The 12146-nt window shown below is 41.1% G+C and overlaps 2 protein-coding genes across 3 annotated transcripts; both read right to left on the reverse strand.

The window, feature by feature from the left end:
• Positions 1-169: 169 nt before the first annotated feature.
• On the reverse strand, positions 170-7867 carry LOC114442710 (atlastin-3-like). The gene is made up of 14 exons (XM_028416485.1): positions 7734-7867; positions 6513-6735; positions 5681-5815; positions 5355-5459; positions 5228-5278; positions 4821-4877; positions 4648-4740; positions 4437-4575; positions 4221-4348; positions 4083-4139; positions 3920-3991; positions 3606-3797; positions 3238-3477; positions 170-2097 (listed from the first exon to the last, which is right to left on the reverse strand). Exons 2-14 carry the CDS (start codon positions 6714-6716, stop codon positions 2035-2037), a joined length of 1536 nt encoding a protein of 511 aa, XP_028272286.1. The 5' UTR covers positions 6717-6735; positions 7734-7867; the 3' UTR covers positions 170-2034.
• Positions 7868-8642: 775 nt separating this feature from the next.
• On the reverse strand, positions 8643-12080 carry LOC114442580 (forkhead box protein N2-like). 2 transcript variants are annotated; one of them, XM_028416278.1, is made up of 5 exons: positions 11970-12080; positions 10797-11449; positions 10517-10638; positions 10240-10295; positions 8643-9847 (listed from the first exon to the last, which is right to left on the reverse strand). In XM_028416278.1, exons 2-5 carry the CDS (start codon positions 11403-11405, stop codon positions 9501-9503), a joined length of 1134 nt encoding a protein of 377 aa, XP_028272079.1. In that variant the 5' UTR covers positions 11406-11449; positions 11970-12080; the 3' UTR covers positions 8643-9500. The 2 variants fall into 2 exon arrangements, with proteins under 2 accessions (XP_028272079.1, XP_028272080.1); XM_028416279.1 differs by lacking the exon at positions 11970-12080 and adding an exon at positions 11686-11955.
• Between the last annotated feature and the right edge of the window lie 66 nt (positions 12081-12146).

Genomic DNA, 12146 nt, shown 5'->3' on the forward strand with positions numbered 1-12146 from the left:
CAAGATGCTAACCCCACCTTTATATTGGGGTAAGGTTTACAACTAGGGTTATGGTTAGGGCTAGGAACTAAATTTGTGGCTGCTTCCATCAAATATAAAATGTAATGCTTGTAGCTCTGGTGCAAGTTTTTTTAAGGTAAAAACCAAATGAACACATGGGAGGCTGAACTAACATTTGTAAGCTCTTTATTCTTTATAAAATAGCATTTCTCAAATCAACCTCCCTCCCACACCCTGCAAGAGATGATTACAGTATCCATTAAGACAATTTTGCATGCATGTATTCACTTTTGGAATCAGCTGTGCAAAAAGCACCAAAGGGTAGAAGTGCAATAAGTAAATACTTGTAGAAAGGGACAGACATAGAAAAGTGCAACAAGGCGACAAAAAAATCCTTCCATATCTCTGTAGCCACTTTTTGGTCCTGTATTCTTATGAGTTATACTTACAGTGTTATACAATAAGTAAGTGTAAAGCATCATATCAGTCTTTTGTGTCTCAACTTGGATAAAAAGTTGTTAAAGTGCACCACATTGTGTCATTACAGACTTCAGGACTACTTCTGCTCTTGGGTCAAACAAACTTATGGCTATTTTTAAACCGCTAAATGCTATCCACGCCATTTCTTCAATCACATGTTTCTGCAGCAAAAATCTGTGATTCATCAGATTCACAAATGTAGGGCATAGCCGTGAATAATCATAGCCCTTTAATCCGCTACCTGATTCACACCGAGTTTGCCTGAGAAGCCCTGTTTGGGCCCCACAAAGAAAACCTAATGAATCCACTTTGGAGTGCAGCTGTTTAACTCTCAGATTGGGTAAATGGTTGCATGTAAACAAGGACATATAATCAAGTGTATCTGTTTTCCTATTTTATAATAATAGTGTAGTATTTCGCATCACACAACTTTTACATGTGAGCCATTGGAAGCAAAGCTCTCTAACACAAGCACGCAATAGTTTCAAGCTGGATTATCATATTTGTTTCATAGAGTTTAGATTAAACTCCCACCATAATAAAGAACAAGGTACTATCAAATAGTTTAAATATCCCTTTTAATTAAAGCCACACCATCACTGTGAAGTCTATGCACTGCACAGCGACACATCTGGTTACTACAGCTATGAAAGGATCATTGTTGAGGTGCAAACATGACAAACATAGCTACATGTTAAGAATTTTTGACACCTAATAAAGTTTGATCATATCTGCTGTAGTGTTCCGAAAACGCATGTACAGAAAGCACAGTTCTATTTTAGTGTAGGCCACAAATGCTTGTTTTCTTTGTATTTTGGACTATTTGAACAAACCTCTTTTTGCTCCATGTATATATGTGTAATAAATGTTTCCGGTACCTTAAATTACTACAGTTCTAAACAGTTTAAATGAATAAATCCTGTTTGCTTGGCAGCTTACGCTCAGTGGCGTTTAAACAATAGAGGTAACTGTAAATCTAATGAAGTGTAACATATTACCATCAAAGAATAAATGGAAAAGCCTTTGAAATTACAGGATCCAAAATCCACTGCAGAAAATGATTTTGTCCTCCTTTCAATCTACTGATGGCCACCCTACCCAAAATGATAGTTTATATCAAACATAAAGCAAATCTACAGAAAGAATGGAATGTAAAGAGTAAAAAAATATAGCCACACACAAGTTATATATAAAGATAAGCTTTTTAAAGGTATTATGTAAAGAGACTATTCAACAGACAAAAATGGGTTCAGCTGAGACAGACGAGTGTTTTTTTCTCAAGTAAACATCCACTTTGTCTTTTAAGACCAATTGTAAACCTGTAAAATGATGGCAGTGCCAATTTAAGATATATAACGGGCGACAGGAATGGCTTTGGTCCCTGCTTCTGTGAATAGTGTGCATAATAAGAGTTGCTGGTGAACTGGTGTCAATCTGTTACCTTGTGCCAAAGTGTCTGAGATGCATGTCTTTTTCTGATAGGCAGCATGAGGAGGCTGAATGTGTGTGCTCGAGTTGTGTGCCGTTTGCATTGCATCAAGATTACAAAGTCCTCTATCTGGATTTCTTCTGGTCCCCAGGGCTCGGGCCTCTTGACTTGTTCAGCACCACGGTGGCCTAAAACAGAAAAAAAGGTTAATTTGGCTGCAAATTGAATTCTGTTTTAATGCTGTGGTTAACTCGCTGAAACCTCTCAGTCGACATTACCAGACAGAGGGCTGCCAACCATTTGAACTTCTGCTTTTGAGTGAGAAAAGTGAACTTGAGACTGTGGGGGCTGTCAGAGGGGTTGTTAAACACTGTTGTCGGTTACATTTTGTTGGGTTTTAATCTAAGTTGTCCATTGTTTATTAACTTATGCAGTAATCTGCAGATGGTTATCATCAAAAACTAAAAATTTAATTGATCAGGTGGTAATGCTGACACATTTACTGCATGACTCAGCCTTAGCAACAGTCCAGCTGTTGTAGGCAAACAAGCTCTGAAACACCAACCAAACCCAAACCATATCCAGGCCAACACAGTTAGCAAACAGCCAGTGAGCACTGGGACACATCTGACAAATGAGACTGCAATGAATTGATAAGGACAGTTCAACAAAAGTCTGTTAGATTGTTAAACAGTGTCTGAAAACTATTCCCACACCTGAACAGTAGTTTACATCGAGAGAACTGACAATCTGACCAGTGCCTCCATTTAATGCCAGAAAATATGCAGGGTTTGACTTTGAATGGGTTACAAGAGAAACAGCAGTTATAGTATCACTTTCTACTATGGGCCACATTCAGGTGTGGGCAAAAAGCTTCATGTATTCTGAAAAACTGCCGCATGCTGCATGGCCACAAATCAGGTATACACAAAGATTTACCTAGAAACAGTGGGTTTAATTAGCATTATGCAAATTCTCAAACTGACATTAAAGCTTTAAGTAAACTAATGATGACACAAGTCCATAAGGTGGTGGGCAAAGAGAAACTCCAATTTTTCTGACTTTAAATCAGTATCTGCTCAAACACTTTTGAATGTCACACAGTACTTAAACCTATAAATAGGTGTTAAAGTGGAATTTTGACTTACCACACATCTGCTATTTGTTCCTTGTAATTTCTGATGGTGTATGAGTTTTTGGTTGGGACAATTGCTCCCTCTAGTGGCAATGATTGCAACATTACAGTGAAACATATATTCTACTAGAAACTGTAAAATCCATAGAGTACAAGAGACAGACAGACAGACCTCCAATGCTTTAATCCTCACCTGTTCCAGGACGACGCCTGCAGCCTGGTCGATGGCTCCTCCTACAGTCCGGTAGCGACCGGAGTAGCGGATGAAGGCCCACGTCAGCATGGACATCATCACCACGCCCAGAGTGCAGTCACACACCAAGGCAAAGGTAGACAGGCCGATGAAGAGCAACACACCTGAGAGCACGTAGAGGAAGCAGACCAGCACAAACAGCACGGCGGGCGTCCGGAAGGCGCTGAAGAGGTTTTTTGACTTTTACAACAAAAAACACAAAACAGGTGATTGAGGAAGAGTGTATTCTCATCTGTCATATCATATGTATTATCTTTTTAATGTACACCTAATATAAATAAGCAGACTAAAATATATACAACTGCTACCTCATTGTGCTTGCTGAAGGACTGCCACATTTCCCCTAGCTCCTGTTCCAGCTGAGTCTGGTAGCGATCACAAAACTCTTGTCCTCCCATCTTCTTGGTAGAAGAAAAAGTATGACGAGCCTCTCTGAAGAAAAAGTGATGTTTCTCCTCCAAAGAGTCAGGAGCCACGTAAGGCAGGTCCCCCCCACACACCTTAGGAAAAGGTCAACAAGAGAGAGGAAGAAGCATTTACATGACTTCATTCTGGACGTCCATCTTTCTTCTGTAGTTTAATGACACAACAAACACTGTACTATTTATACACATGAACTCACCTTCTCCATGTTCTTGTAATACTGATCTTTGGCTGTTGCCACTGCTGCCAGGTTATTGGCCTCTGCTGTAGCCTAGTAAGACAAATGGACATTCTGTAGAAGTGAAAAACACAAAGACAAACCTACCACTGAGGGAAGAGTAGGACTTATATTATGTACAAACCATTAGCATAGTCTTTGGCTGTGGTAAGTCTTCTCCCTGATAAATCTTGATGTAAGCCTGGTGACAGAAGAATTACAGCATCAGGTATGCTGAACCGAGTCTGGTGTAATCAAGGTTCTTAGCTGAAGGACTAGTTACCTTGAAGAACTCCAGCAGACCCCTGCATGTGACTTTGTTTCCATTTATTTCTTTCTCAGCCAGACGATCTGGGTGCAGCAGTTTAGGAATCAGACTCTTCAGCTGCTCTTTGAACTCAGGGGCCACATCTGAAACAGTACATTTATTTTTATTCTGTATCTATCATATACTTGACATTACATAGACTCAAATATTATGATTATCTCAGAAACGTACCGCAAAGCTGTCCATGAAAAGTAGGGCTGGTTGCAACCTTCAACCCAGGGTGAGGCAACAAGAAGCAGGAAATGCTGGTGAAGCATGAGTGGATGTGCTCCCTCACTGTTTGCAGCTCTTCATGTTGGGCTTCTTTCACCTTTAAAAAAGTAAAAATGTATTTCCAATCTATCTACAACAACTGAGATGTTTTTATAGACATATCTGGTACCTGTAACCGTTTATTCAGGAATTGATCTCCGCCTTTAAATCCGTAGGTGTATTCATAGGGAAAGCTCCAGTCCCTGATTAGAAACATCAGAGACTGCAGGAGGAGAAGTAAAAAAATCATAACACAAGAAAACACAACATGTATCCATAGTAACAATGCATAAAATCTCATACCTGAAAGGGTTTCAGAAAGATCTCATCCATGGCAAGACGTCCATACTCGGTGAACAGCTGTGTGGAGGAGGAGGAGGAAAAGGTTTAAAGAAGATGCTTTTGTTTGATACAACAAATCTGATTGATTATTTTTTTAGGATCAAGAACCACACTGAAGATTAACAAACAAAAACCTAAATGCACAAATATGTTTCCATTTTTTTGACTCCTCATAGTAATGACCATGAAGCTTTGCACATTAAGTCACAATACCTAAACCAGCTTCATGAGGCCTTCACCTGCTTAAGGCTTAGTGTGGTACGAGATAAAAAAAATGTCAACTTAAATTCGACTACATCATATGAGGCTGGAAATGCTCTCTTATTGAGCATCTCCCAAGCATTAATGTCATAGTAACAGACACAGACCTGCAGCTGTTGCAGATCATCCTCTTGAATGTTCTGAGAGAGATTGTAGAGCTACAAAAAAGAAGCTATGTTTAGAGACAACTTGAAAATATATGAAGACAATTTATGATCAGAGGACTTTGGTCACCTGTATCGAGCTGGTCATGGTGCTGAGGGCAAAGATAGTGGCGCAATCCTTGACAGTGGACTGGTCATCAAATGCTCCCTGAGTGTCCATCAACACCACAGCCACCTACAACAGCAGAACAGAGACAATAAACCTGACATGAAGGGTTTGTCCAGTGCATTATGTAAACGGTATGACTGGGAGATATGTGCCTGACTGGGGTGATTTTTAGGGTATAAATCAAATTAAATTACATTGAGCTTTTAATTAAGCACAATTTAAAGTGTGACTGGGTTAAGTGACATCTGGTTGCCAGCAGAGGTTACTAGCCGTCAGCATGCAATTACCTCCGTTCCATCTCTTTTTTGGACAAGGAACACTTCACTCCATAGCTGGATGCCTGTTGTCTCTGGTTCTGAACCCCCTCTCCATGAAAATCCTGTCAGAGGTTCATCATCATGACCCAGCCAGTTCTCCTCACCCTGCAGAAACACAAATCTGCTCTTTTAGCACCAGTGCTTTGGCAGAAGACTAAGACCTTGAGGTATAACTTCTGGCTCACTGAAGAACTAAAAGATACCATTCATTCAGTTATTTAACTCTGGTGTGTAAGGGAAATTCCAACACTAATTGTTGGGGTTGCCAGTTCAATCCTGGGCCCTCCAAATGCCCAAGAGTTTTTTGGACAACAGGAGTAAAGAACAGATTGCTTGTTTGATATGCTGCCCTGACACAAATGTTGTAGCCATAGTTTAGGGCCTGATGGGGGCACTGCAGGAAATGTGATTAAGCTCAGAACATAAATTTATCAATGAGTACAACAAATGTAATTTCAGGCATGACGTTTCTTAAAAAAACAAAGATAGGTAATTCAGACAAAAAACACGCCTTCACACAGGCAATAGCTACATTCTCAATTACTCATTTTCAGTAAACAAGTTAGTGCACATGTTACAGCAGGGATGGGCCTTAATATTTTGTGACTACTGACTACAGATAGGCATTTTCATTCCAGTCACAACCCGTCATCGATTTGCCTGGTTGGTGTCTTCACTTAAAGAACTCATGCATTAACATGATAACATTCCAGCATAAGACCACATGAGACTGATGTGAGGAGAAAGATACAGCATGATACTGAAAGTGGTAAGACAAACATCAAATTACAGTGCAACACACCTTTCTGTACATGTAACGGATCATGAAATCAAGCAGGAAGCTCTTCCCCTTTCTGAAAGCTCCAGCCACTGACAGCACCACCACATGTTTGTCCCGGACCTCTGGAGCCAACAGAATCTTAGCCAAAGCCTCCGTATCCAATTCGAAGGAGTGATCCTCCTTACACACATTGACAATCTGAACTGGGCCTGGTTCGCTCCTCATTCTTTACAGATACTGGTACCTGTGGAAATCACAGACAGAACTGACAGGTGAACATCAATGCTGGAATTCAGGCGGCAACTAATGACAAAGTTGTATTATTGATTTATCGATCAATTTTAATGATCTGTGAGGTCTATATCGCACACCGAAAGACAAAATCTGTGACTGTTTTTTGAGTTCACTTTTGTAAATGTATAGATTGATCAATAATGAAAACTGGCATTAGTTGCAGACACAAAAGAATGAGACAACTGAAAATCTTCCCAGTTCCAATAAGAGAATTGATTCAAATGATAATCACATGCCCACACTGAGCTGTTTACTTAGTGAATACCGTTTTGGCGGTGGCTGTTGAAAATCAGACACACACTGATAGCTCTGTGTACAGCTGCCTCTGGGCTGCTATCATGGCTGTCATGCTTCTTTGCCTGCAGCTTGCGGATTCACCATGCTCTCCAATACTTTAACTGAGCTGTTTCCAAACATTTTGCTGTTGTTTGTTGTCTCTGTAGAGAACGCCTTCCCCCATAATGAGTAAGAACTTATCTGTCTGTAATACCCTAAGCCTGTTTCTCCTTTCACCAAACCTCAAAACGTGTGGTAGCACGGAGCAGCATGTCTCCCATTTCTCTGCAGGGAATGTGTAAACTTCCTTTTCTGTGTAATGAGCAACTCCTGAATGCAGTTTACTTAACTGTAAAGCGAACTGTCTGTAATCAAAACAAAGCTTAGAATCTGTCAGTTTCTACAGTGTTGGAGCAGTGCAGCTAAGCTAAATACATACATAACGTTAATCTCTTCGGAAGCTATGTAGCTAACTAAAAGTTCGCTGCTGCAAATTCCTATATGGCTGCATGTCCACAAACAAAAACAAGGAGATAACGTGTTTCCGTTGTTAGCCGTCAAAGGAAGCGACTGTTTAAAAACCTAATGTTGCATCCAGAATGTAGCCTGGATCCCAAACCACCTTCAACATAACTAACTTCCCTGCTTTGGCGCCTGTCAGTGTAAGGTTACCTTTGTTGTCTTCAAACGGCTTCAACGCAATGGCACAAGATTCGACTGAAACGTAACTTTTTACACTGGCATAAAAACAACCATGAGAACTTTTTTCCACCACGAAACTGGTACACTTCCGCATTCAGACTGCGCAATGCCCCATGGGAATGTAGTTTTAGCGTTGCTTACTGCGTGAGTTTCAGTCCGTGTATGAACTACATTTCCCGTTAAGTCTACGTGTCGTAGACACGGGAAGTGTAGTCTTTTACGTAAACTTACGAATACGGAACTACCAGACAGGTAATGTAAAACAGGATGTGTTTTGCATTTAAACAAATAATCGTTTATACAAAGGACCTGCATAGATTGAACGGACATTTAGCCTAGCAATGGGAGCTTTACGACAGTGTACGTATCTATCAGACAGTATGTCGCCTGCGTATGTAGCGCCCCCTGCCGGTGTCATCCATTTAAACTGCCACAATGGCTGCCATACATTCCACAGATGCGGAAAACAACATTTTTTTTAAATAACAGGGTTGCAACAATGAAACTCATTTGCAGTCAGAACATAAACACATAATCTTTATTTATGAGAACAGCCATCACAGATTTTATTTATTACAAAATCTGAAGCTTTTAAAAATACATTTACAGACAGGAATCCAGCATAACCTGAAATGTAAAATGGTTTAAATGGCAGTGAGTGCATCCAAATTCCAATCAAGATGATGACAGCTTAACATGATTGAAGACAGCTTGATAAACAATAGTATATGCTGCATTTTAAATGTAGGAATCTGTAGATAAAATCAAACATAATTTTAACAAACAAGATTGTAAAATGTGTAGAAATGTATTAGAAATAAAATAAGGAAGTACTTGTGTTAATGTAACGGATTAGCACTCCCAGAGTATAATCTGTTTTCAGCTACATTATAAATTAAAAAATCAATTTATACTAAGCTACAATATGTAAAGAAAGAGCAATAATCAGAGAGGGGAAGATATTCAAATAAAACACATTTGAATGTTTTTTCCTCATGATGTAACCTCTACAAAATCTTTCTTATGAAGAAAAGATCCCTATGTTGAAGAACTGGACTAGGTCGGTAACAAAACAGTTTTCTAGAAACGGTAACAGTGTGGAAATCACTGTATTCCTCAAAACAGTTATTTTGTGCAGGTTTGAAAGGCATATAATTCACACTATAACTTGGGAAAGATCTTAAAAATTTCTTCCAACCCTGAGAATAATGAACTTGATCTGTTAGAAAATCACAGTGAAAACCTGAAAAAACCCAACCAAAGTAATACTCAGCTGTTTTAAAACCTCACGAGAAATGATTAATACATTTGTGGCCTAAGGTGTTGTTACATGCATGCGTAATCCAACTTTTTTAGACTTATTATGCAGAAAGTTTAAACTCCAGTGCAGTCATCTGTTAAGAGCACAGAGTGGCAACACTAGCATAGTCAGTGAGCTGCTGAAATCAAACAGAGTCTGGAAGATGGCCTGCATGATTCCACCTTAGACCACCAACTCATCAATCACCTTCCTATGGTACTGCGGTAAATTCAGCCTGTGCATTGTAAGTGCCTGAATACATGGGAAGTAACATAATCCATAGTCTTAAATTAGCTCATCAGCACTAAGTCAACTACAAAACAGTACACATGATTTGGGCAGTTTTAACATCTGAAATCTGACTTTGTTGCTGTGTTTTTGTTCACTAATAGATTGAAGCACTGTATTCATCTGTCATTGTTAAAAAATGATTTAAATCAATATCCACCCCCTGCCAGGTCGAGCAGAGACCCAGCAGCCTCCTGGGCTTCAGCATCCAACTGAAGGATCTCCACTGTCTCCAGGTCCAGCTCTGTGTCGCCTGGCAGCACCAGGTACTGGTGGGATGGATAATAGTGTAACTCAATGTACCCGCTGTCCGACAGGGGGTCTTTCTCCATCACTTCGCTGACCTCCTTCTGCTGATACTCAACTGACTCCATGGTGACGATCTCCTCGTGATCTGGGGTCAAAAGGCACGGTGGGTTTTCAGCAAAAATCTGGTGTTTGGTGGTGAGGATTTGGGACGAGGGCGCCGAGAGGAGCAGGGTGTGCGAAAGAGTATCTGCAGGAAAGAAGAAAACATAACATCAGACATTAATATTACTCTCCCAAATTCATACAAACTGGCTGAACAACTGCCTCTTCAGAGAACACGTGGGCCTGTATAACACATAGGCTCAGAAATAACACGGAGGGGGGGGACTCATAAAAGAGCCTAGGCTAGGCTATTGCTGGGTTGCCTTGGTAATAGAAGGCAGTTGTCATGACAACAAACCACAAACACAGGAACAATGTTTCATGCTGAGAAAGCTGCAGAGAGAGAGAAAAGCGGGAGGTAATAAAAGTGTCAAAGAGAGCTGTTACTGCACAGATGAGATACTGTAGATTTAAGAAATTCACACCGGGGGTCAAATATGTAGGTTATTGTGCTAATTAAGTGACTCGATTACCAACCTGACATTTCCATTGAATTACACACTTCAGGCACCCCATAGTCAGTTCCCTCTAATCTGCACACAGCATACACGACATGAATACAAAATTTGGTTAAAAATTACAGGATTACGGTATCACCTCAGCTCCAGAAAAAAACTACAGATTTAATGAGTCAGAAGAATCTTCTTTTATCAATAAGGTAAGACAGACAACAGCTAAGAGCTTTACAGATGATTGAATTAATGATACGTCCTTAATGGAGACAGTTATACACTTGCACTGTGATCCTACTCACAGTGCAGGCTTATTGATTAGGTTGCTGTTGGTGCTGTGATAACTGTGGGTCTTCCTCAGCACCTCGAGGAGTGCCTGGCGGTACTCTGGACACACACACCACAGTGATCCCTTCCCCACCGACTGCAACAAACACACAAATGTACATGAAACAGCTCTCAGACAACCAAAACACACAGAGAATGCATCATGATGACTTCCATTTAGGGAGGCCTAAACTACTAAACATCTGGATTCAGTCTGTCCCACATGTATGTAGGAACCTTGACTTGTGTACCCACCTGGCTCTTGTCCCTCTGAATGCGACAGAAGCTCTTGCTCAGGGACAGGTTGTGTCTGACAGAGTTCCTCCAGCCTCCAGTGGCTGTCCTGTAGTAGGGGAAATTGTTCAAAATCCATTCATAGATGTCCTTCACTGGAAGCCTCTTCTCTGAAGAATCTTCTATCGCCATAAAAATCAGGCTGCTGAAGGAGTATGGAGGTTTGGATGATGCAGGAGGAAGAGGAGTGAGTGTGAAGGACTCTTGCTGAGGCAGTGGTGTCATTTTGGCAAGGGGCTGCAGTGGCAGCAAGTTGCCTCTCTGATGCAGCCAGCTGAGACAGGTCAGGTCATTCTGGTCAGATATGTTTTCCGATATGCTTTGTCCTTGGAGGCACTGAGATGCTGTGCAGTGGGACAGAGAGGAGGAGGAGGAGGAGGAGGAGTGAACGGACTCCGCTGTGGCTGGAGAAAGTGTGGTGGGGGACAGGGAAAAGGAAATGGGTGAAAGTGGGAGCGAAACACGGCCTTTTGTAGAGGACTGCTGTGGTGAGGAGGAGAACGGTAGAGGCCCTCCAAAAATGGTGGGACATGGAGATGAGGGTGGCAGTGTATGAGAGGTGTTAGCCATCTGTTCCTACCTCTAAGGATGAAACTTCCAGGGTCATTCAGATGCTGAAAGAGATGCCAGAAATGATTCAGGTAACAAGCACTAAAGTCTAAATTCCTGTCTACTGTACAGCACAGAAAAATGGCAAACAAACAATTGTGACTCAAAGGTGCATTTTTCACACGGTTTTTAAAGGGGTAATAAACCAACACATTTCAAAACATTCAAAACTTTTTAGCCTAGCTTAAATGTGTGCTACCTGTTCCTTAACATCCACTTCATGATCAAAGTCCAGTCTTACCATTCATTCTCCCGTCTTAATAAAGGTTAAACGTGGTCAGTGAACAAGTGCAGGGATAAAGAAGCTGCACAAGCGGCGAATAACAAAGTAAGCTTCGTCTTATTCCATGAGAAAAAAATTATAAGGCTCTGAAAGTGTGTATGTTAAGCCACATGGCTCTACAAAGCAGTTAGGCAGGCAAATGGCGGCACAATATAAAGTTTCATTTAGTCAGGAAAGCCGCCTCCCCCCACAGGTAACTCACTCGACTCCTTCAAAACCACATATATTAACTAGCTACTCACCAACTGACCGACACGGTGACTGCGGAAGGTCCCAGGTCCCGTTAAAAGCCCAGGGACGAAGCGAAGAGTTAAAAAGACGCAATCCTGATGATCAGAAGTGAGAGGTGCAGGCGGACACCTCTCATTCGGTGCGCTGTTGCTGCCCGCGGTTACCATGGAGACCGAAAGGACGCTCTG

The sequence above is a fragment of the Parambassis ranga genome, chromosome 10, assembly GCF_900634625.1.
Source record: "Parambassis ranga chromosome 10, fParRan2.1, whole genome shotgun sequence".
Lineage (NCBI taxonomy): Eukaryota > Metazoa > Chordata > Actinopteri > Ambassidae > Parambassis > Parambassis ranga.

Coding starts and splice junctions, on each gene's coding strand:
- LOC114442710 (XM_028416485.1), bottom strand. CDS start 6,716: ATGAGGAGCGAACCAGGCCCAGTTCAGATTGTCAATGTGTGTAAGGAG. Junction 4,576..4,647: donor TCCTGAATAAACGGTTACAG/GTACCAGATATG, acceptor ACTTTTTTAAAG/GTGAAAGAAGCCCAACATGA. Junction 4,140..4,220: donor GTCTGCTGGAGTTCTTCAAG/GTAACTAGTCCT, acceptor TTCTGTCACCAG/GCTTACATCAAGATTTATCA.
- LOC114442580 (XM_028416278.1), bottom strand. CDS start 11,405: ATGGCTAACACCTCTCATACACTGCCACCCTCATCTCCATGTCCCACC. Junction 10,639..10,796: donor TTCAGAGGGACAAGAGCCAG/GTGGGTACACAA, acceptor TGTTTGTTGCAG/TCGGTGGGGAAGGGATCACT. Junction 10,296..10,516: donor CTAATCAATAAGCCTGCACT/GTGAGTAGGATC, acceptor TGCTGTGTGCAG/ATTAGAGGGAACTGACTATG.